Source organism: Erinaceus europaeus, chromosome 17 (assembly GCF_950295315.1).
Source record: "Erinaceus europaeus chromosome 17, mEriEur2.1, whole genome shotgun sequence".
NCBI lineage: Eukaryota > Metazoa > Chordata > Mammalia > Eulipotyphla > Erinaceidae > Erinaceus > Erinaceus europaeus.
The window spans coordinates 388,956-411,456 of NC_080178.1; the positions used below are offsets into that span (position 1 = coordinate 388,956).

At 69.9% G+C, this 22,501-nt stretch overlaps 5 protein-coding genes across 8 annotated transcripts in view; 2 read left to right on the forward strand and 3 right to left on the reverse strand.

Moving 5' to 3' along the window:
• TALDO1 (transaldolase 1) overlaps positions 1-2,154 on the forward strand; it is a 3,731-nt gene extending 1,577 nt beyond the window's left edge. Inside the window, exons 2-8 of the mRNA XM_060175897.1 lie at positions 40-163; positions 817-924; positions 1,014-1,145; positions 1,223-1,398; positions 1,469-1,666; positions 1,750-1,895; positions 1,984-2,154. Of these exons, the coding sequence (XP_060031880.1) occupies positions 40-163; positions 817-924; positions 1,014-1,145; positions 1,223-1,398; positions 1,469-1,666; positions 1,750-1,895; positions 1,984-2,016 (917 nt within the window). The 3' untranslated portion in view covers positions 2,017-2,154. The remainder of the gene's footprint in view (positions 1-39; positions 164-816; positions 925-1,013; positions 1,146-1,222; positions 1,399-1,468; positions 1,667-1,749; positions 1,896-1,983) is intronic.
• Positions 1-22,501, forward strand: part of RPLP2 (ribosomal protein lateral stalk subunit P2) — a 56,602-nt gene that overhangs the window by 16,981 nt on the left and 17,120 nt on the right. The gene's annotated exons all lie outside the window — the stretch shown is intronic.
• Positions 3,030-7,602, reverse strand: GATD1 (glutamine amidotransferase class 1 domain containing 1). 2 transcript variants are annotated; one of them, XM_060175903.1, is made up of 7 exons: positions 7,479-7,602; positions 4,736-4,812; positions 4,514-4,619; positions 4,312-4,419; positions 4,038-4,132; positions 3,249-3,342; positions 3,030-3,164 (listed from the first exon to the last, which is right to left on the reverse strand). In XM_060175903.1, exons 1-7 carry the CDS (start codon positions 7,540-7,542, stop codon positions 3,049-3,051), a joined length of 660 nt encoding a protein of 219 aa, XP_060031886.1. In that variant the 5' UTR covers positions 7,543-7,602; the 3' UTR covers positions 3,030-3,048. The 2 variants fall into 2 exon arrangements, with proteins under 2 accessions (XP_060031886.1, XP_060031887.1); XM_060175904.1 differs by lacking the exon at positions 4,312-4,419.
• CEND1 (cell cycle exit and neuronal differentiation 1) lies at positions 11,377-13,909 on the reverse strand. Its single transcript, XM_007536543.3, has 2 exons — positions 13,793-13,909; positions 11,377-12,383 (listed from the first exon to the last, which is right to left on the reverse strand). Exon 2 carries the CDS (start codon positions 12,307-12,309, stop codon positions 11,872-11,874), a length of 438 nt encoding a protein of 145 aa, XP_007536605.1. The 5' UTR covers positions 12,310-12,383; positions 13,793-13,909; the 3' UTR covers positions 11,377-11,871.
• SLC25A22 (solute carrier family 25 member 22) lies at positions 14,511-21,637 on the reverse strand. Of its 3 annotated transcripts, none has more exons than XM_060175899.1 (10): positions 21,530-21,637; positions 20,790-20,847; positions 20,367-20,492; positions 20,115-20,170; positions 19,646-19,736; positions 18,899-19,017; positions 16,613-16,787; positions 16,261-16,415; positions 15,434-15,509; positions 14,511-15,321 (listed from the first exon to the last, which is right to left on the reverse strand). In XM_060175899.1, the coding sequence occupies exons 2-10, from the start codon at positions 20,807-20,809 to the stop codon at positions 15,168-15,170; spliced, it is 972 nt and encodes a 323-aa protein (XP_060031882.1). In that variant the 5' UTR covers positions 20,810-20,847; positions 21,530-21,637; the 3' UTR covers positions 14,511-15,167. The 3 variants fall into 3 exon arrangements, with proteins under 3 accessions (XP_060031882.1, XP_060031881.1, XP_007536640.1); XM_060175898.1 differs by lacking the exon at positions 21,530-21,637 and adding an exon at positions 21,018-21,482; XM_007536578.3 differs by lacking the exon at positions 21,530-21,637 and having other exon boundaries at positions 20,790-21,482.

Genomic DNA, 22,501 nt, shown 5'->3' on the forward strand with positions numbered 1-22,501 from the left:
CCGGGGCGGGCAGCTCTGATGCGCCTCTCTGGGTCCCAGCCATCGAGGAGTACAAGCCACAGGATGCCACCACCAACCCCTCCTTGATCCTGGCCGCGGCGCAGATGCCCGCCTACCAGGAGCTGGTGGACGAAGCCATGGCCTATGGCAAGAAGCTGGGCGGGTGAGTGGCTGGGAGAGGTGAAGCCACAGCCCTGCTCAGGCCCACACGCGCCTGTGCTCTGCCTGCCCAGTGCCCGCGCGCGCCTGTGCTCTGCCTGCCCCGTGCCCGCCCGCGCCTGTGCTCTGCCTGCCCCGTGCCCGCACGCGCCTGTGCTCTGCCTGCCCCGTGCCCGCACGCGCCTGTGCTCTGCCTGCCCCGTGCCCGCGCGCGCCTGTGCTCTGCCTGCCCTGTGCCCGCACGCACCTGTGCTCTGCCTGCCCCGTGCCCACACGCGCCTGTGCTCTGCCTGCCCCGTGCCCATGGGCCTCAGTGCCACTCCCCGCCGGGGCACCGTAACACCTCTGGCTTTGTAAGTTCCCGCCGGGTAGCAGCAGCCTGAAGGCGGGTGCCGAGGGCCACCCCTGGGTGCCTCTGCAGAGGCCAATCCTGCAGACACCCAGGCTGGCCATGGGCTGGTCACTGGCATCGGCCCTGTCCAGAGTGGATACCGGCGCAGCCCTTGGCCATCAGGGGGCTTCCAGAGGGTGGGCAGTGAGAGAGAAGCACCTGGATGTGGCGGGGGAGGGGTCAGTGCCCAAGTGTGACAGACAACGGGGGGCTCAGGCCCTGGGTGTCCCACAGAAGAGCAGCTGCTGACTCCCCCCACCTCCCAGGTCTCAGGAGGTCCAGGTCACCAACGCCATGGACAAGCTGTTCGTGCTGTTCGGGACCGAGATTCTGAGGAAGATCCCGGGCCGCGTGTCCACGGAGGTGGACGCCAGGTGAAGGCGGGCGGCGGGGTGGCCGAGCAGGCTCGGGGTGCCCGGGGTGCCCGGGGGTCGGTGCCCGCCTCACGGCCGCCCTCCCACAGACTGTCTTTCGACAAGGACGCCATGGTGGCCCGCGCCCTCCGCCTCATCGAGCTGTACGAGGAGGCCGGCGTGGGCAAGGAGCGCATCCTCGTCAAGCTGGCGTCCACCTGGGAGGGCATCCAGGCCGGCAGGTGGGCGGGGGCGACGGCTGGGGCGTCCACCCGTGGGTGCCGTGTCCCCCGCCGGCCTGACGCCCCCCTCCCCCCAGGGAGCTGGAGCAGCAGCACGGCGTCCACTGCAACATGACGCTCCTCTTCTCCTTCGCCCAGGCCGTGGCCTGCGCCGAGGCGGGCGTCACGCTCATCTCGCCCTTCGTGGGCCGCATCCTGGACTGGCACGTGGCCAACTCCGACAAGAAGTCCTACGAGCCCCTGGAGGACCCAGGTGGGGGGACGGAGCTGGGGCGAGGGGCGGGGCGGCCGGGCTCACGGCTCACCGCGGGTTCTGTACTCAGGAGTGCGGAGTGTCACCAAGATCTACAACTACTACAAGAAGTTCGGCTACAAGACCATCGTCATGGGCGCCTCCTTCCGCAACACGGGCGAGATCAAGGCGCTGGCTGGCTGCGACTTCCTCACCATCGCGCCCAAGCTGCTGGACGAGCTGCTCAAGGACAGCAGCAAGCTGGCGCCCGCGCTCTCGGCCAAGGCGGGTGAGGCGGCTGGGGGCGCCCGGGGGCGGGGGCGGGCTGGCGGGCGGCGGGCGGGCGCGCGTACAGCAGACCCCTGCCCCCAGCCCAGGCCAGCAGCCTGGAGAAGCTCCACCTGGACGAGCGGGCCTTCCGCTGGATGCACAACGAGGACCAGATGGCCGTGGAGAAGCTCTCCGACGGGATCCGCAAGTTCGCCGCGGACGCGGTGAAGCTGGAGCGGATGCTGGAGGTGAGGCAGGTGCGGGCGGGCGAGGCGGGGCGGGGTGGGGCGGGCGGGGCGGCCAACCCTCACTGTCGCCTGTCCCTGGTCCCTGCAGGAGCGGATGTTCAGCACCGAGAATGGGAAGTAGCCGAGTGGAGGCCGGGCAGCCGGCGAGGGTGTGGGAGCCAGCGTGAAGCCAAGGAACCTTTTTTACCCGGGGAGCGGGGGCGGCGGAGTTGTGGTTTTATATGAGATCACGCCTGGTGCATTAAAGCTGTTTTTCTGCTCTTGTGCCTTTTGCCTGCACCGTCGCCCCACAGCAACCCAGGGTGGCTCTTAGCCCTGCTCTCGTGGGTGGTGGCCAGCAGCTCTGCTGTCCCTGCACTGGGCCTGGGCACGGCTCCTGGGACCCAGCCTCTGTCCTCGGTGGGAGGGAGCCTGCTGCGGCTGGGGAGCTGGGCTCCCTACACCCATCAGCCAGGGTGCAGAGCACAAGGAGTCCCAGCAGGCAGGGCCAGCCGTCCAGGGGCCTGGGGGCCGTGTGCGGAGAGCTGTGTCAGTGTGGGCAGTGATCTGACAGCGTGGACAGTGACTGGGAATGAACGGGACACATCCCTCGGGCTTTATTCACTGGGGACCAGTCGTATGGGTGTTGAGAGCCCAGGCTGGGGTTCATGCCAGGACCCTGCTGCCAGCCGGGGGCTCCACCCCCAAGTGAGAAGCCCGGGCGGGCGCCTGGAACATTCTGGACTCGGAAGCAGTCCCCGGAGGGAAGGCCGCTGGGCCCCTGCGCAGCTCTCGGAGCCTGGGCGTCTCCACCCTTGTGGGCAGAGTCCCACAGCAACTGCACTTGAGACCAGCAGCTGGCACCGGTTCAGGCTGCTTCAGCTCCCCTGTCCCTAGGGCCCAGACTGGGCGGGCAGTTCAGAGCGGCTTGGGGACCGGTGGCCTTGCTGTCACGCCACCAGCCGGGTTCCAGTGTCTGCTGCAGGCTCGGGGAGCCGGGACCCCGGCGCTGACCAAGGTGGGGTGCCCGGAGACCCCCACCAAGCCTGGGGTGAGCGACTCCTGGCGTTCCGGGGGCCGCCTCACTTCCTGCAGGATGGGTGCGGGTCAAGGCTGGAGCGTGAGGACCCGCGAGCCCCCAGCCCGCCCCACCGCGGCCGCCGCCTCACCCGCCTCACCGGCCGCCGCACAGGAAGATGAGGTTCTGCACCGCAGGGACGGTGGAGCCGGCGTTCTGCCCCGTGACCAGGTGGCGGTCCAGCACCACGTGCACGGCGTCGGGCTGGCTGGCTGCAGTGGGCAGGGGCTCAGCTGGGCGCCCCCGGCCACCGCGCTCCCCCGGGCTCAGGCAGGGGCACCCGCACCCATGCTCACCGCTGAAGCAGGCGCCCGCCTCCTTCACGAAGTCCTCCACCACCAGGGGCAGACGGGCGAAGCCAGGTGCCCGCACCAGCTCCAGCACCGAGGGCTGTGGGGGCAGCGGTCAGCCAGCTCGGGCCCCCAACAGGGTCATTGCGGGGCTGGGGGGGCCACTGCCAGGCGGGGAGGGGGGAAGCCTGGGCTGGGGGGTCCCGTCTGGCGGTGCTGCAGAAGGAACTGTGGCGGGAATTCCCTAGGGTGCTCACTTGGGGCCAAACCAGCACCCGGGAGAGCCTTGCGGGGAGCCGCGAGGGCGGCCAAGGAGGCCCCGCCCCTCGCCTCGCGCCCCGCCCGCACTCATCCCGCCCCGGAAGGCCCATGCCCCGAACCTCACGCCCCGCCCACACTCATCCCGCCCCGGAAGGCCCAGGCCCCGCCCCCGCATCTCACGCCCGCCCCGCCCACCGGCCACACTCACCCCGGTCAGGCTGTAGCCCCAGGCCCCGCCCCTCACCTCACGCCCCGCCCACACTCATCCCACCCCGGAAGGCCCAGGCCCCGCCCCCGTATCTCACAGCCCGCCCACACTCATCCCGCCCCGGAAGGCCCAGGCCCCGCCCCTCACCTCACGCCCCGCCCACACTCACCCCGCCCCGGAAGGCCCAGGCCCCGCCCCCGCACCTCACGCCCCGCCCACACTCACCCCGCCCCGGAAGGCCCAGGCCCCGCCCCTCACCTCACGCCCCGCCCACACTCACCCCGCCCCCGCATCTCCCGCCCGCCCCGCCCACCGGCCACACTCACCCCGGTCAGGCTGTAGCCCCGGAAGGCCCAGGCCCCGTCCTCACCGGTGGCACAGCAGAGCGCCGAGACGCCGTGGCCGACCGCACAGATGGGCTCTGGGGAGGGGCGAGGCCTGTGACCCCACAGCCTTCCTGCCGCCCTCCGCACGGGCTGCCCGCCACACGGGGCTCGGGGCTCGGGGCGCAGACGTGGCCGTCCTCGGACATCCCGGGCAGGCCACGGCGACCCCGCCGCTCGGACCCGGCCCGCGACCCCGCGCCCGCCCGCCACCTACTGCTCTCGGAGAGGAAGTGGTGCAGGACGCGGGCCAGGGAGCCGCTGCTGGCCAGGTCGGCCGGGGCCCCGGGGCAGCTGGGGATGAGCAGCGCCTGGAAGCGGGCACCTGGGGGCCGGCCGGGCGGTCAGGGCGGCGGTCAGGGCGGCCCCGCGCCGACACCGCCCGCAGCCCGCAGCCCGCAGCCCGCAGCCCGGCTCACCGTCGATGGACTCGAGCTTGGCGGGGTTGGCCGAGGCCTTGAGGCGGAAGTCCTGCACCCAGCGCGCCGCGCTCTCGCCCACGTCCGCGAACTCCAGGGCCTTCCCCTGCGGTGGGCCACGGCCGGTCAGCACGGTCGGGCCCGGAGACCGCACGCAGCGACCACCCAGCCGCCATCGCCCTCCCTCCCGGCGGGCCGGAGCCCCCGAGGCCGGGCACTCACCCCAGGGGTGGCCACCTGCAGGCTGAAGGCGGAGCTGGCCAGGGGGAAGCTCTGCATGAAGGACACAGCCGACACACCTGTGGGCGCGGAGCGGGGGCTGGGGGCTGGGGGCAGGCTCTGAGCCCACTCCCCAGGCACCTGCACCCACCCCGGGTCACAGCCCAGGGACCTGCACCCGCCCCGGGTCACAGCCCAGGGACATGCACCCGCCCCGGGTCACAGCCCAGGGACCTGCACCCGCCCCGGGTCACAGCCCAGGGACCTGCACCCGCCCCGGGTCACAGCCCAGGTACCTGCACCTGCCCAGGGTCACAGCCCAGGCACCTGCACCCGCACCCGCCCCGGGTCACAGCCCAGGGACCTGCACCCGCACCCACCCCGGGTCACAGCCCAGGGACCTGCACCCGCACCCGCCCCGGGTCACAGCCCAGGGACCTGCACCCGCACCGGGTCACAGCCCAGGGACCTGCACCCGCACCCGCCCCGGGTCACAGCCCAGACACCTGCACCCGCCCCGGGTCACAGCCCAGGGACCTGCACCCGCCCCGGGTCACAGCCCAGGGACCTGCACCCGCCCCGGGTCACAGCCCAGGGACCTGCACCTGCACCCGCCCCGGGTCACAGCCCAGGGACATGCACCCGCCCCGGGTCACAGCCCAGGGACCTGCACCCGCCCCGGGTCACAGCCCAGGGACCTGCACCCGCCCCGGGTCACAGCCCAGGGACCTGCACCTGCACCCGCCCCGGGTCACAGCCCAGGGACATGCACCCGCCCCGGGTCACAGCCCAGGGACCTGCACCCGCCCCGGGTCACAGCCCAGGGACCTGCACCCGCCCCGGATCACAGCCCAGGGACCTGCACCCGCCCCGGGTCACAGCCCAGGGACCTGCACCTGCCCAGGGTCACAGCCCAGGCACCTGCACCCGCACCCGCCCCGGGTCACAGCCCAGGGACCTGCACCCGCACCCACCCCGGGTCACAGCCCAGGGACCTGCACCCGCACCCGCCCCGGGTCACAGCCCAGGGACCTGCACCCGCACCGGGTCACAGCCCAGGGACCTGCACCCGCACCCGCCCCGGGTCACAGCCCAGACACCTGCACCCGCCCCGGGTCACAGCCCAGGGACCTGCACCCGCCCCGGGTCACAGCCCAGGGACCTGCACCCGCCCCGGGTCACAGCCCAGGGACCTGCACCTGCACCCGCCCCGGGTCACAGCCCAGGGACATGCACCCGCCCCGGGTCACAGCCCAGGGACCTGCACCCGCCCCGGGTCACAGCCCAGGGACCTGCACCCGCCCCGGGTCACAGCCCAGGGACCTGCACCTGCACCCGCCCCGGGTCACAGCCCAGGGACATGCACCCGCCCCGGGTCACAGCCCAGGGACCTGCACCCGCCCCGGGTCACAGCCCAGGGACCTGCACCCGCCCCGGATCACAGCCCAGGGACCTGCACCCGCCCCGGGTCACAGCCCAGGGACCTGCACCTGCCCAGGGTCACAGCCCAGGCACCTGCACCCGCACCCGCCCCGGGTCACAGCCCAGGGACCTGCACCCGCACCCACCCCGGGTCACAGCCCAGGGACCTGCACCCGCACCCGCCCCGGGTCACAGCCCAGGGACCTGCACCCGCACCCGCCCCGGGTCACAGCCCAGGGACCTGCACCCACACCCGCCCCGGGTCACAGCCCAGGGACCTGCACCCGCACCCGCCCCGGGTCACAGCCCAGACACCTGCACCTGCACCCGCCCCGGGTCACAGCCCAGGGACCTGCACCCGCCCCGGGTCACAGCCTAGACACCTGCACCCGCACCCGCCCCGGGTCACAGCCCAGGGACCTGCACCTGCACCCGCCCCGGGTCACAGCCCAGGGACCTGCACCTGCACCCGCCCCGGGTCACAGCCCAGACACCTGAACCCGCACCCGCCCCGGGTCACAGCCCAGGGACCTGCACCTGCACCCGCCCCGGGTCACAGCCCAGACACCTGCACCCACCCCGGGTCACAGCCCAGACACCTGAACCCGCACCCGCCCCGGGTCACAGCCCAGACACCTGCACCTGCACCCGCACCCGCCCCGGGTCACAGCCCAGACACCTGCACCCACCCCGGGTCACAGCCCAGACACCTGCACCCGCACCTGCACCCGCCCCGGGTCACAGCCCAGACACCTGCACCCGCACCCGCCCCGGGTCACAGCCCAGACACCTGCACCCGCACCCGCCCCGGGTCACAGCCCAGACACCTGCACCCGCCCCGGGTCACAGCCCAGACACCTGCACCCGCCCCGGGTCACAGCCCAGGGACCTGCACCCGCCCCGGGTCACAGCCCAGACACCTGCACCCGCACCCGCCCCGGGTCACAGCCCAGACACCCGCACCCGCCCCGGGTCACAGCCCAGACACCTGCACCCGCACCCGCCCCGGGTCACAGCCCAGACACCTGCACCCGCCCCGGGTCACAGCCCAGACACCTGCACCCGCACCCGCCCCGGGTCACAGCCCAGACACCTGCACCCGCACCCGCCCCGGGTGGCAGCCCAGGCACCGGCCTCAGGTGCAGGGCCCAGGCCCCGACAGCGTCTCCAAACAGGACCGCGGTGAGCACCCCAGGGTGCAGAGGGTGCGGGGGGGACCCCACCCTAAGGCGCGGCACAGGCGCAGGGAGAAGCCCTCCGGACACCCGCACCCTGGGACAGCCCTCGCGTGGGCGCATCCCCAGCTCGCCGAGACGCCCCTCACCCTCGGGCGCGCCGCTGGCCACCAGCAGACAGGACGGCCGGCTCGGGAGGCGATCGGAAGCCATGACCGCGGCAGAGCTTGACTGCGCCTGCGCGGAAGCGGCCGGGCGCTCCAGGGGGCGGGGCCTGGCTGCGTGACGCGGACGGGGCGACAATTTCCGGGGCGGGGCCTCGTCGGCGGAAACCCCCGGGCCGGGGCGGGGCCACCTGTTCTGCGCAGGCGCGGTCCTGCGCGCGCGGCGTAGGCGTCCTTCCGTCCGCGGGTTCGAGTCCCCGACGCGTGTCTTCCCGCCTCCGCGAGCTCGGCGGCCCGGCGGCGTGTAGGGGTGCGAGCCGGGTCGCGGGACCCCAGGGGCCGCCGTGCGGTGCCGCGTCTGCGCGCACAGACCCCGAGCCGCGTTCAAGCTTCGCGAGTGGTGACACCAGCGGGGGGGGGCCTCCCGCTCCGTGCCCCCATCCCCTCTGATCCACTCAGCATCTTTATCCAAAGTAAATCATGTATTTTTATTTTAGCTGCCCTTATTTTACTGTTATAGTTATTGTTGTTGTTATTGCTGTCGTTGTTGGACAGGACAGAGAGAGATGGAGAGAGGAGGGGAAGACAGAGAGGGGGAGAGACAGACAGACACCTGCAGACCTGCTTCACCGCCCGGGAAGCGACTCCCCTGCAGGTGGGGAGCCGGGGGCTCGAACCGGGATCCTGACGCCGGTCCCTGCGCTTTGTGTCATGTGCGCTGAACCCGCTGCACTACCGCCGGACTCCCGAATATATGTATTTTTAATTATGAGCTTAAATCCAGCGCCTGGCTCATGCCTGCAGCTCTGAGGTCCCAGGTTCGGTCCCTGCCACCACTGATATGACGCCAGGCTGAGCACAACTCTGGTAATTATTTTTTAACTTTTTTTAGATATTATATTTATGGGAGTCGGGCGGGTTAAGCGCACGTGGCACAAAGCACCAGGACCGGCGTCAGGATCCCGGTTCGAGTCCCCGGCTCCCCACCTGCAGGGGAGTCGCTTCCCAGGCGGTGAAGCAGGTCTGCAGGTGTCTGTCTGTCTCTCCTCCTCTCTGTCTTCCCCTCCTCTCTCCACGTCTCTCTGTCCTATCTACCAACAGCAGCAGCAACAACAAACAGCAAGGGCAGCAAAAGGAGAAAAGTGGCCTCCAGGAGCAGCGGGTTCCTAGTGCAGCCACCGAGCCCCAATGATAACCCTGGAGGCAAAAGATAAAAAAAGAAAAAGCTGAGAGAGAGGAAGAGAGACAGACCCCTGCAGCCCTGGCCCTGTCACCGACCAGCGTCCCTGAGGACACAGCTCCGCACCCAGTGGACGTGGCCGGTCCCGCGCGAGCTGGGCAAAGTCTGGGCCCCTCCCGGACCAAGGTCCGGCTCTCCGGAGTCCTGGCGGCCGGGTCTGGGGCGTCCTGTGGGGCGCAGGGCGGGCAGGGCAGGCCACGAGCACCCGGCTAGGCCCTGGGCCCCAGGGTCGGTGTGGAGGCCGGGGGTGGACGGGTCGGCAGCGGGGGCAGCAGGCTGTGCGAGGGGCCGCCCCGGTGCCCGTGCTGAGCTGGAACCCTCCCGCGGGCTGCCCTCCTCCGGGGCCTTGGCCCATAGTGGTGGGGTCTGGCCTCACTGGGCCAACGGTTGACTCCCTGAGTGCCCCCCGGGACGGCAGTGGGCTCCCCAGTGTCCCCTCCCCAGTGTCCCCTCCCCAGTGTCCCCTCCGCAGTGTCCCCTCCGCAGTGTCCCCTCCCCAGTGTCCCCTCCCCATGTGCCCCCTCCCCAGTGTCCCCTCCCCAGTGTCCCCTCCCCAGTGTCCCCTCCCCATGTGTCCCCTCCCCAGTGTCCCCTCCCCAGTGTCCCCTCCCCATGTGTCCCCTCCGCAGTGTCCCCTCCCCAGTGTCCCCTCCGCAGTGTCCCCTCCCCATGTGTCCCCTCCCCAGTGTCCCCTCCCCACGTGCCCCCAGGACGGCAGTGGGCTCCATGTGGGGGCACACACCCCATGCCCTGGGGGCAGGTGGACAGCGGGGGAAGGACCTGTCCAGGTCTGGGGAGCGTCCCCTCTGAGCCGGGGGCAGGGCCCCTCCGAGTGCGCTGAGCCCCTGGAGCTGTGTGCCTCACACGCTCAGGTCTGCGGGCCATGCCCCCAGGAGGCGAGCAGCCCTGAGTCGGGGTCTCCCGAGGGCCCATCCAGGGGCGTCACTGTCCTGCCCTTCCAGGAGGGTGACGGGAGTGGGGGCGCCCAGGGGCCTCCTGTCCCCGAGGTCTCTGTCCCGGTGGCCTGGCCTCAGCCGCAGGCACCCCGTCGCCCTGAGGTCCCCGTCTCTGTCTCTGCGCCGCCCAGGTGTGGTGGGAAGGGCTCCTCTGGTGCCCTCGAACCCGGATTTTGTCCTTCCCAGGCTGAGACCGACCGGGAGGGTGTCAGGACACGGCTGAGCTGGGACTCACCTCACAGGGAGGCAGCCGGAGACAAGCCCACGCGGCCACCCACCCACAGAGGACGGCGATGGCTGGGGCCTGGACTGTGTGGCAGCACCACGGACAGCACCGGGGAGCTCCCTGGGTGCAGGAGACTGTGCCCGCCGCCCTCTCTCTCTGCATTAGCTTTACTTATTTATTGGTAGAGACAGACGGACAGAGACCGAGGGGGGGAGAGACCCCTGCAGCCCACTTGCAAAGCTTTTCCCCTGCAGGTGGGGACCAGGGGCTTGAACCCGGGATCAAGTGCACCGTGACATGTGCGCTCCACCAGGTGCAACACCACCAGCCTCTCCTTTTCTTTCTCTCTTTTCTAGAATTTAATTCCTTTTCTTAAATATTTATTTCCTTTTCGTTGCCCTTGTTTTATTGTAGTTATTATTGTTGTTGTCGTTGTTGGAGAGGACAGAGAGACATGGAGAGAGGAGGGGAAGACAGAGGGGGAGAGACAGACAGACACCTGCAGACCTGCTTCACCGCCTGGGAAGCGACTCCCCTGCGGGTGGGGAGCCGGGGGCTCGAACCGGGATCCTTACACCACCGGTCCCTGCGCTTTGCGCCACCTGCGCTTAACCCGCTGCACCACCGCCCGGCCCCCTCTTCTCTCTTTTTAAGATAGAGGCAGAGAAGGGCTGGGGAGACAGCCTTTCTGGCCTCAGGCTCCGAGGTCCCAGGTTCAGTTCCCAGCGCCACCATCATCCCGCAGTGAGCAGGGCTCTGAAGGAAACAACACAGTAATAGTAATAGTAGGCAGACAACATCATGGTTCTGCCTGAGGCGCTGAGGTTCCTGGGTCAATAGCCAGAGCTCAGCAGGGCTCTGGTAAAATAAACAAATAGTGTGAAAGGGACCACAGCCGGGAATCTCCTTCTGCAGGGAGCAGCGCACTGCCCAGTGAGCTATCTACGGACCCCATTCCCCTCCCCGCCTCCTCCACTTTGAGATGGGGGGTGGGTGGGTGGCTGCTTTGGGGAGGGTCCAGAGACAGACGTGGCAGGGGGACATGGGGACCTGCTCTTGGCCCAGGGCACCTGGCTGACCTCCTGGCCAGTGTGGTTCAGGGAGTGCAGCCCACTCTGGGCCTCGCCCACCCAGGGGTGTCACCCTCCTGGGGCTGTCACCCTCCTGGGGCTGTCTCCCTCCTGGGGCTGTCACCTCCTGGGGCTGTCTCCCTCCTGGGGCTGTCACCCTCCTGGGGCTGTCACCCTCCTGGTCCTGCCACCCTCCTGGTCCTGTCACCCTCCTGGTCCTGTCACCCTGTTTGGGCTGACACCCTCCTGGTCCTGTCACCCTCCTGGTCCTGTCACCATCCTGGTCCTGTCACCCTCCTGGTCCTGTCACCCTGTTTGGGCTGACACCCTCCTGGGGCTGCCACCCTCCTGTACTGTCACCCATATTCCCACATGCCCAGCTTCCTGCCCAGACTGGGTGTCTGCGCTGTGGCAGGAGGCCGTGTGACGGGCTGCCTGGGGTGGCATGCAGGTGACCACACCAACCGGCCTTTGAACAACTGAGTTTATTTCTGAGCCACCCCGCCCGGTGCCCTCGCTGGAAGCCTGCTTGTGCTGCAGCTGCGGCAGTCAGGCCCTCCTCTGCCGTTGCTGCATTTATATGACGGGGGTGGCGGCCATGAATAATAGCAGGAGCAGGTATAGGAGAGCTGCGCCGCACGGCCTTCCGTGTGCCGGGGTCCTGGCCCAGGGAGCCTTGCGCCCACCTCCCCGGGCTCCCGGGACCGCGGGCCCACCCCACCCCACCCCGTGCACCGCCAAGGCCTGGGCCGGCCTCACTCTTTGGGGACATCCTGGGTCCCGCCCGCACCTGGGGGTCCTCCTGGGGGTCCTGGGCCTCGGCTGTTTGTGGGCGGGCGGCATGCAGGGGTCTGTACAGCGGTGGCCGGGCCCCACCCAGATGGTCTCACTTCTTCCGGGCCACCATGTAGGCCACACCGAGGAGGACGGCGACCGCAGCGACGGCCACCCCCCCAGCCACCAGCAGGGGCGTCAGGTTCTCAAAAGGGCAGGGGCTCTGGTTCCCTGGGCGGCCGCCCGAGGCCGCCTCCTCTTCCGCCCCATCCCCCAGACCCTTGGGCTCCTGAGCGGCCTCAGGGCTGCGGGCGACGGGCGGCTTCAGGTTGCTGTGGTTGTTGAGGAGGCCGGGGTCTGCCTTGGCGGGGGGCTTCTTGGTGGGTGGGGCGGCGGGCGGCTCTGGCTTCTCGGCGGGTGCCTCCTTCCTCCCCGGCTTGGCTGAGGGGCTCTTGCCGTCAGCGGAGGGCGTAGCCTTGGGCTCGGCAGTAGCCGAGGGCGCCTTGGTGTCCGGCTTGGGGCTGCTGGAAGGCTTGCCTCTGGACTCCATGGTGGACAGACAGAAGGATGGGCAGACAGACAGCACCGGCTTCAGGAATGCTCTCCCCTGGGCATTCTATGGGCCTGGTGAGGACACAGAGGCTGGGGGACCTCTGCCCTGTCCAGCTCTCCCCCATCCAGACCCCAGCACTGCCCTCGCCCGTTCACTCCTCCCCCTGCCCTGTCCACCCCTGCCCAGTCTACCCCTCCCCCTGCCCTATCCAGACCGGCTCCCCTGTCCACCCTGCCCAGTCTACCCCTGCCCTGTCCAGACCTGCTCCTCCCCTTCCCCCAGCACTGCCCCTCGCCCGTTCACTCCTCCCCCTGCCCTGTCCAGAACGGCTCCCCCCGTCCATCCCTGCCTATTCTACCCCCACCCCTACCCTGTCCAGGCCTGCTCCTCCCCTTCCATCCCTGCCCTGTCCACCCCCACCCCAGCCCTGTCCAGACCTGCTCCTCCCGTCCACCCCTGTCCAGTCTACCCCTCCCCCTGCCCTGTCCAGGCCTGCTCCTCCCCTTCCACCCCTGCCCAGTCTACCCCTCCCCCTGCCCTGTCCAGACCTGCTCCTCCCGTCCACCCCTGTCCAGTCTACCCCTCCCCCTGCCCTGTCCAGGCCTGCTCCTCCCCTTCCACCCCTGCCCAGTCTACCCCTCCCCCTGCCCTGTCCAGGCCTGCTCCTCCCCTTCCACCCCTGCCCAGTCTACCCCTCCCCCTGCCCTGTCCAGACCTGCTCCTCCCCTTCCACCCCTGTCCAGTCTACCCCTCCCCCTGCCCTGTCCAGACCTGCTCCTCCCGTCCACCCCTGTCCAGTCTACCCCTCCCCCTGCCCTGTTCAGACCTGCTCCTCCCGTCCACCCCCATCCTCTGCACCCATGACCACCGTCTCCTGGACCTGCTCTCTGTGCACCCCAGCCGCTTCCCGAGGAGCCCCCAAACTTGGGGTGCTAAGCCCAGGTCCTCAGCTGTGAGCAGGCAGCGGCCCTGTGGGGACCCTCAGCCTGCTTCATGTGGGTTCGAGGGGCAGCCATGTCTAGCAGAGCAGGATCCACGGCTGCTGGAGCTGACTGGCCCACCAGGCCTGAGGCTGCCAGCAGGGCGGTGTGGACCTCCAGCTCCCTCCCCCCGCCTGGCGGTGGGGCTCAGGGGCAAAAGATCCTTACTGTGCCCGGGGTCCCTGTGGAGGGCGTCCGCCTGCTGGGGGGGGGGAAGGCGGGCACAGCCCCACCCCCAGGGCACAGGGTCACACTCACTGAAGGTCGCCTGAAGGTCGCCCAGGGACAGGTGGTTTCCGGGCACAGCGCACCCCCAGCCGCCCCCCGAACCCCCAGGGTGCCTGAAGGGGACCCCAAAGTGCAGTCAGGGCGTCTGCCCCCCACCCTCACGCCGAGGTCAGGCCGCTCCCTCCCCAGCCAGGGCTCCAGGAGAGGGGGGCCGGGCCCTCCACAGCCGGGCTTCCCTGCGCCCGAGCCCTCGGCCCCCAACCCCGGCTTACGCTGCTCCTGGCGGCAGGCTGCGGGCTTGCTAGATGGGGCACCGGCGCTGGGGATGCAGACCGGGAGATTCCCACAGTGCACCGCGGCGGAGGGCTGCTCCGCCCACTCGACCTCGGCGCAGCCGCCAGGGAGGTGGGGGGGGCTGTCTGCCCTGCACGCACCCGACCACTACACTACACTGCCCGACCCGCGCTGCACCCACACAGCCTGCACCACTCCGATTCCAATTCCACCCAGCACTCCCGTCCTGCACGGACCCCATCCTCCAATTGCCTCAGCCCACCACAGGCTACAACACCCCAGCCTCAGCCCACCACAGGCTGCACCCCCCAACCAGCACCCCCAGCCCAGCCTCAGCCCACCCCAGCCTGCACCCCTCCCCAGCCGGCAACCCCACCCCAGCCTATACCCCCATCCCAGCCTGCACCCCCTCCCCAGCCCGCTCCCCCTCCCCAGCCCGCACCCCCTCCCCAGCCCGCACCCCCACCCCGGCCTGCACCCCCACCCAGGCCTGCACCCCCTCCCCAGCCTGCACCCCCTCCCCAGCCCGCACCCCCACCCCAGCCTGCACCCCCACCCAGGCCTGCATCCCCTCCCCAGCCTGCACCCCCTCCCCAGCCCGCACCCCCACCCCAGCCCCTTGTGGCCAGACCCGCCTCAGCCTCAGGAACCCCAGGCTGTGTCCTCAGTGGGGCAGGTGAAGGCAGAAAGGAGCCATCTACTTAGAATATTTATTCATCTCCTTACACGACACAGTGACAGTTCTTAAAACTCTTCAAAACAAAGGAAACAGAGTCTGTAAGCAGCAGTGGCAGCAGCTTTGGGGACAGGCGGCCCCAGGCCAGGTAGTGTCACTGGTGGGTGGGGGGCACTGCCGACCACTGACCCAGCGCGGGCCGCGAGGCCGACAGGGCGAGCTCGGAGTGTGGCCGGGGCTGCAGAGGTGGCTCCTGGACGGCCCGGGGGCTGACGCAGGGGCTCACCCCTCACCCCTGCGCAGATGGACGCCCCAGCCCTAGGGCCAGGCCGCCGGGGTCCACAGCCCAGGGAGGGGCTGGCACCAGAGTCACAGATGCCAACCATGCGGGCCCAGCTAGGGGTTGGTGGGGGCAGCTCACGGACAGACGGACGGACGGACGGACGGACGGATGGAGACGGACAGAAGCCCCGGCGGGCAGGGCAATAAATAGGTGTGTGGACTGGGGGTGCTGGGAGCCGCGTGGGGTCAGCACGCTGGCTGGGGGCCGGGGCGGGGGAGGCCCAGCCAGAGGCCCGCTCTGTCCCGGGCCCGCCCGGGGGTAGGGGCGCTCCAGGAATGGGGGCCCCTGAGACCACTAACTCGTTGATCCCGGTGGCGCGGCCGGCCAGCAGTGGTCAGGGCCGGGTGCCGGGCAGCAGCCCCAGCAGGGTCTCGGCGATGCCTAGGAAGTAGACCACCTGCGCGATGCCGAAGAGCGGGGCGATGACCAGGGCGCGGCAGTAGGCGCCCTTGAGGAAGGCCGCGGGGCCCTCGTGCCGCAGGATCTTCCTGTGGAGATGGCCGGCGGTCAGCGGGCCCAGGAGAGCCCCTTCCTGGATGCCAGCCCCTCCGGGGTCTCCCCTGCCCCTTGGCCCCCAGCTCCCATGGCCCCAGACCCCACCTGGCACAGTCCAGGAAGCCCGAGTAGGTATCCTCATTGACGCCACGCTGAAGGGACTGCAACCGGGTTTTCACCACTGTGGGGAAGGGTCAGCATGGCCCCCAGTCTCCCACTGACCGTCACAGGGGAGGGTCAGCATGGCCCCCAGTCTCCCACTGACCATCACAGGGGAGGGTCAACACGGTCCCCAGTCTCCCAAGACCGTCACAGGGGAGGGTCAGCACGGCCCCCAGTCTCCCACTGACCATCACAGGGGAGGGTCAGCACGGCCCCCAGTCTCCCACTGACCGTCACAGGGGAGGGTCAGCACGGCCCCCAGTCTCCCACTGACTGTCACAGGGGAGGGTCAGCACAGCCCCCAGTCTCCCACTGACCGTCACAGGGGAGGGTCAGCATGGCCCCAGCCCCCCCCAGTCTCCCACTGACCGTCACAGGGGAAGGGTCAGCACAGCCCCCAGTCTCCCACTGACCGTCACAGGGGAAGGGTCAGCATGGCCCCAGCCCCCCCCAGTCTCCCACTGACCGTCACAGGGGAAGGGTCAGCACAGCCCCCAGTCTCCCACTGACCGTCACAGGGGAGGGTCAGCACGGCCCCCAGTCTCCCACTGACCATCACAGGGGAAGGGTCAGCACGGCCCCCAGTCTCCCACTGACCGTCACAGGGGAGGGTCAGCACGGCCCCCAGTCTCCCACTGACCATCACAGGGGAAGGGTCAGCACGGCTCCCAGTCTCCCACTGACCGTCACAGGGGAGGGTCAGCACGGCCCCTAGTCTCCCACTGACCGTCACAGGGAAGGGTCAGCATGGTCCCCAGTCTCCCACTGACCGTCACAGGGGTTCACAGCCACAGCGGCCGCACTCCCTGCCACACAGCCTGCCAGGAAGGACACATAAAAGGGCGACTTGTCCCCCGATGCCGGCTGGCCCAGCTGGTTCAGGTTGGCGAACAGGGGAAAGTAGACGATGGAGAAGGGCACATCCCTGGGGGGCGGGGGACAGGGGTCAGAGTGCAGCGGGGATCAGGGGGCAGAGGTCAGAGTGGGGTGGAGTGGGCAGGGGGCAGAGGTCAGAGTGGGTGGGGTGGGCACTGAGGGGACAGCATGAAGGGCGTGTGTAGGTGGGGTGAAGGGGACAGAAGGACGGGCAGTGAGCAGGGCAGACAGGTGGCCCCCGCCTACCTGAGCAGCGTGGCGCCCAGCCCCTTGTAGAGCCCAGCCAGGCCGTGGGTGCGCAGCAGATCCCGGGTCAGCTGGGTGGCCGTGGGCCGGGGGGCGGCCGGAGCCTCGGTAGGGTGCGGGGGGCCTCCCTGGGCAGAGAGCTGAGCCTGGGCGGCCAGGAGCTTCCTCTGGGCCTCTGGGGAGGGGGCAGGGCTGTTTTCCCTGCTGTGGGTCCATACCCATCCCTCAAGACCCCCACCATGTGCCCCATGTGCCAGCCCCTCACCCAGCCCCCTCACCAATGCACCCAGCTCCCTCATAGCCCCCGGCCCCCCAGTCCCTCACCCAGCCCCCCGGTCCCTCACCCAGCCCCCCGGTCCCTCACCCAGACTCCCGGTCCCTCACCCAGCCCCCTAGTCCCTCACCCAGTCCCCCGGTCCCTCACCCAGACTCCCAGTCCCTCACCCAGCCCCCTAGTCCCTCACCCAGCCCCCCGGTCCCTCACCCAGACTCCCAGTCCCTCACCCAGCCCCCCGGTCCCTCACCCAGACTCCCAGTCCCTCACCCAGCCCCCTAGTCCCTCACCCAGTCCCCCGGTCCCTCACCCAGACTCCCAGTCCCTCACCCAGCCCCCTAGTCCCTCACCCAGCCCCCCAGTCCCTCACCCAGACTCCCAGTCCCTCACCCAGACTCCCAGTCCCTCACCCAGTCCCCCAGTCCCTCACCCAGACTCCCAGTCCCTCACCCAGCCCCCTAGTCCCTCACCCAGCCCCCTAGTCCCTCACCCAGACTCCCAGTCCCTCACCCAGTCCCCCGGTCCCTCACCCAGACTCCCAGTCCCTCACCCAGCCCCCTAGTCCCTCACCCAGCCCCCCGGTCCCTCACCCAGACTCCCAGTCCCTCACCCAGTCCCCTAGTCCCTCACCCAGTCCCCCGGTCCCTCACCCAGCCCCCCGGTCCCTCACCCAGACTCCCAGTCCCTCACCCAGCCCCCTAGTCCCTCACCCAGTCCCCCGGTCCCTCACCCAGCCCCCTAGTCCCTCACCCAGTCCCCCGGTCCCTCACCCAGCCCCCCGGTCCCTCACCCAGACTCCCAGTCCCTCACCCAGCCCCCTAGTCCCTCACCCAGCCCCCCAGTCCCTCACCCAGACTCCCAGTCCCTCACCCAGCCCCCTAGTCCCTCACCCAGCCCCCTAGTCCCTCACCCAGACTCCCAGTCCCTCACCCAGTCCCCCTAGTCCCTCACCCAGACTCCCAGTCCCTCACCCAGTCCCCCGGTCCCTCACCCAGACTCCCAGTCCCTCACCCAGCCCCCTAGTCCCTCACCCAGCCCCCCGGTCCCTCACCCAGACTCCCAGTCCCTCACCCAGCCCCCTAGTCCCTCACCCAGTCCCCCGGTCCCTCACCCAGCCCCCCGGTCCCTCACCCAGACTCCCAGTCCCTCACCCAGACTCCCAGTCCCTCACCCAGACTCCCAGTCCCTCACCCAGACTCCCAGTCCCTCACCCAGCCCCCTAGTCCCTCACCCAGCCCCCTAGTCCCTCACCCAGACTCCCAGTCCCTCACCCAGTCCCCCGGTCCCTCACCCAGACTCCCAGTCCCTCACCCAGCGCCCTAGTCCCTCACCCAGCCCCCCGGTCCCTCACCCAGACTCCCAGTCCCTCACCCAGCCCCCTAGTCCCTCACCCAGCCCCCCGGTCCCTCACCCAGACTCCCAGTCCCTCACCCAGCCCCCTAGTCCCTCACCCAGCCCCCTAGTCCCTCACCCAGACTCCCAGTCCCTCACCCAGTCCCCCGGTCCCTCACCCAGACTCCCAGTCCCTCACCCAGCCCCCTAGTCCCTCACCCAGTCCCCCGGTCCCTCACCCAGCCCCCCGGTCCCTCACCCAGACTCCCAGTCCCTCACCCAGCCCCCTAGTCCCTCACCCAGTCCCCCGGTCCCTCACCCAGCCCCCTAGTCCCTCACCCAGACCCCCAGTCCCTCACCCAGACTCCCAGTCCCTCACCCAGCCCCCTAGTCCCTCACCCAGTCCCCCAGTCCCTCACCCAGACTCCCAGTCCCTCACCCGGCCCCCTAGTCCCTCACCCAGCCCCCCGGTCCCTCACCCAGACCCCCGGTCCCTCACCCAGACCCCCGGTCCCTCACCCAGCCCCCCGGTCCCTCACCCAGACTCCCAGTCCCTCACCCAGCCCCCTAGTCCCTCACCCAGTCCCCCGGTCCCTCACCCAGACTCCCAGTCCCTCACCCAGCCCCCTAGTCCCTCACCCAGCCCTCCTGTCCCTCACCCAGCCCCCCGGCCCCCTCACCCAGGCGCCCTGCGTCCTGCAACTGGATCTTAAGCATCTCCATAGGTGTGGTGACGATGACCTGGCAGGTCCCTGCCCCACAGCCGGCAAGCATCTCCCTGGCAAGTGTCAGCTTCTGCCTGGTTGTGCAGGGATGGGGGTCAGGGCCTTCAGACACCCCAAGCTCCAGACAGCGGCCAAGGACAGATGGCCACAGATGGCCCTGAGCTGCCTGGGGAGGAAGCTGGGAGGTGGGGGCAGGGCAGCTGCAGCTCTCTGCCATTGGGGGTCAGTCCCCACCGGGGATGGGGACGGGGGTCTCTGCCATTGGGGGTCAGTCTCCACCAGGGACGGGGATGGGATGGGGGTCTCTGCCATTGGGGGTCAGTCTCCACCGGGGACGGGGATGGGATGGGGGTCTCTGCCATTGGGGGTCAGTCTCCACCAGGGACGGGGATGGGATGGGGGTCTCTGCCATTGGGGGTCAGTCTCCACCGGGGACGGGGATGGGATGGGGACGGGGATGGGGCCAGGCAGGGAATGGGGCCGGAAAAGGACAGAGGGGATGCGGACAGAGATGGGGTCAGGGACAGTGGCAGAGTCGGGCAGGGAAAGGACAGGGACAGAGACGGAGAGAGAACAGGGTCAGGATGGGGACACCGTGGCTGCCGGACAGGCCGGGTGGGGCAAGCATCTTCGAGCAGGGTGTCGACTTAGTCTCGCCTGACATCTGCACCCCCCGACCTCGGCGCCCCCTCCCTGCCTCACCCGTCCTTGGACAGCTGGTGGCGGAAGAAGTCGTTGGCGGCCAGCTTGATGGCCTTCTCGGGGGTGACGAGCGTCAGGTTCACGGCGGCTCCTGGGGGCGGTCAGTGTTCCGGGCGCCCGGCGGCAGGGCCCAACGCCTGCCTCCCTGGCTGCCTCCCTGTGCTCTCTCACCCACATTTGGGGAGGCTGTGCCAGCGACAGGCAGATGCCAGCGCCCTTGCCCGTACCCCGCCCACCCTGCTCACCAGGGCCCCGTGTCTGCAAGTCCAGGCGCAGGGCAGTGCCCCCAGAGACAGGCGTCCCCCACTATCCTCGCAGGACTGGCAGCGCCCAGGACACCAAGGGAAGCTGAGCACTGTGCCCAGAGGCCCCTCTGCTGACCTCAGCCCCCCGCCGGTGGCACTGCCGGGACTATGGAGGTCCACCTGGCGGCCAGCCCTGCTCACCCCAAGCCCACTGCCCAGCTTACCCCGGTACATGCCAAAGTAGCCCTCGGAGCGGATGGTCTTGATGAGGCAGTCGGACCTGCAGCGGGGGTGGGGGTGAGGGTGAGGGTGAGGGTGAGGGTGAGGGTGAGCCGGGCCACCCGGAGCCCTCTCTGAGGGGCCATCAGAGCTCAGGACACCGGGCACCCCCAGCCACAGGCTCCCGTGCACACGACCCCACGTGCCTGGGTACATCCCCCCACTCGGCTCCGGGTACAGGCTGCCCCCAGACTCACATGCTGGTGTACAGACGCTGTCCATTCTGCTGGTTCTGCAGCCTCGTCTTAGCCAAGTCGATGGGGAAGACACAGGTGACCCCAATCAGCCCCGCAATGCCACCATTAATGAGCTTGGCCGGCAGACTGGGGGTGAGGGGGTGAGGGTTACGGACTGGGGGAGGAGGGAGGTTACAGACTAGGGGAGGAGGATGGGGTGAGGGTTACAGATGGGAGGATGGGGTGAGGGTTACAGACTAGGGGAGGGGAGGAGGCAAGGGTTACAGACGGGAGGGTTACAGAGGGGGGAGGGGAGGGCTAGACTGGGGGGAGGGAGAGAAGGGAGGCTGGCTGGGGAAGGGTATTCAGGCACTGGTGGGAGGGGAGGGAGGGCAGAGGGTAAAGGGGTCATGGCTCTGGCCCCAGTGCAGGGGTGCAGCGTACCTGATCTGCTTATCAGCCATCACGCCAGCCAGGTGAGCCTGGGCAGGGAGGGTGGAGCCTGGAGCAAGGGCAAGGGTCTCCGATCAAGACGCGTCCCTGGCCCCTCCCAGGTCTCCGGGGGCAGGTAGGGCGAGGAAGGGGTGTGGGTGCCCCTCAGGGCTCCGCTGCGCGCCTCTTCCCGGGGTGCTGCCCCTGCCCACCCCTCTGGTGAGGCTCACGCCTGCTCACGTGTGCTCTGAGCCGGGCTCCGTGTTAAAGGGCCAGGCGCCAGCACCTGGGGTGGGGGCAGCTCCTCCGTGGACCCGATTGAGTCGCCCAGGCCCGAGCGGGGCAGGGGGTGGGGAACAGCCTCAGCATCCTCCAGCCCAGGACCCCCAGACCCCCCCCCCACCCGCTGCAGCTGAGCTCCACACCCGGCCTGTGCACCTCAACCCCAGTCCTGGGGGCCCTCAGCCAGCTGAGGCCCAGGCCTCTCCCACCCCCAGGCACAGCACACACAGGAGCAGGACCCTGGGAGCTTCTGGGGTGTGGGGCCCAGGGAGGGCCGGTGACCTTCCGGGGGCTCCAGCACGGGTGGGGGAGAAGGGCCCATCTCACTGGGGGTTGGGTTCCTCTCCGGTCCCTGCACAGCTCAGAGGACGGCGACCCCAGCTCAGTCCCCTGGACTACCGGCCAAACCCCCGCTGCCCGGCCCCTCCACCCGGCAGCCATCCTCCGCTCGCCCGCCCGCCCCCGCTCACCGTGCAGCCAGCCGGCTCAGGGACTCGCTGCAGACTGGGCCCCGGGCGGGAGCTGGAGGGAGGTAGGGCCGGAGTGATTGGCCGCAGGGTGGGGTGGGGCGGGACAGGGACTTTCTCTTTCACTTTGCCCATCTCAGCTTCCCGCTGTTCTGGCGGCTGAAGTGTGGGGGCTCGGGGGCTCGGGCCTGGCCCCTGGGGCAGACACCCCCATGCGGCCAGACCCCTTCCTGCCTGCAGTGTGCAGCTGCTCCTGGGGGCGCCTTGGCCCCAGCCCGAGGGACGGTCAACCTGGCCAGCCCCCATGGAGAAGCACCCAGCTGCAGGCATCCCCACCCTCTGGGGGGCTGGGGAGCCTCCCCGCCTGTGCGGGTGAGACGGGGCCACGGGGCCGGAAGTCGGGGGCACCGAGCCGGGCAGAGGGCGCTCCGGAGCCCCCTCCCACTTGCATGCGTAGTGTCAGGGGTGCAAAGAGAGGGTCTGTGGAAGGCGGTGGGGTCTGGAGGAACCCTCCTGTCCTCACTGTGGTTCCCAGCTCTGGGGCTTCCTGACACGCCTGTTGCCATAGAAACTGGCAGCCCTGTCGGAGGCCCTCACTGCCCACCTCTAGCTGGGGCCACAGGCAGAGTGGAGAACCCCTGCAGCCCCCACAAGCAAGGACCTTCTGGGTGCCCCCCAGAAAGGCAGCCCCCACCCCAGCCCCCTGGGCAGGCAGCCCCCACCCCAGCCAGCGCTGGGCCCTCGTGTCCTGCGAGCCTGCGGCCCAACGGAGACAAAAGCAGAGTCCAGGACTGTGGAGCCGGGGGCGGCAGCCCCGCCCAGGTGCCCCAGCAGCCACCCCATGCCCCGCCGGCCCCTCCGGACACCCATGCCGCCCCCCACACACACACGTGCTCGCCCAGCTGGCCTCCACACCCGGCCGGGACACGGCTGCCCACTGCTCTGCAGAGCTGCCTGGGTGGGCATTGGCCCCTG

Excerpts from the sequence above, each read along its gene's own strand:
- GATD1 (XM_060175903.1), bottom strand. The coding sequence starts at position 7,542 with ATGGCTTCCGATCGCCTCCCGAGCCGGCCGTCCTGTCTGCTGGTGGCC. Across the intron at positions 4,813-7,478 it reads GGCCAGCGGCGCGCCCGAGG|GTGTGTCGGCTGTGTCCTTC; the intron begins GTGAGGGGCGTC and ends CCGCGCCCACAG. Across the intron at positions 4,133-4,311 it reads CCACTTCCTCTCCGAGAGCA|AGCCCATCTGTGCGGTCGGC; the intron begins GTAGGTGGCGGG and ends GCCCCTCCCCAG.
- CEND1 (XM_007536543.3), bottom strand. The coding sequence starts at position 12,309 with ATGGAGTCCAGAGGCAAGCCTTCCAGCAGCCCCAAGCCGGACACCAAG.
- SLC25A22 (XM_060175899.1), bottom strand. The coding sequence starts at position 20,809 with ATGGCTGATAAGCAGATCAG. Across the intron at positions 19,737-20,114 it reads CTACTTTGGCATGTACCGGG|GAGCCGCCGTGAACCTGACG; the intron begins GTAAGCTGGGCA and ends GACCGCCCCCAG. Across the intron at positions 16,788-18,898 it reads GCAGGACGCAGGGCGCCTGG|AGGCCCAGAGGAAGCTCCTG; the intron begins GTGAGGGGGCCG and ends CCCCCTCCCCAG.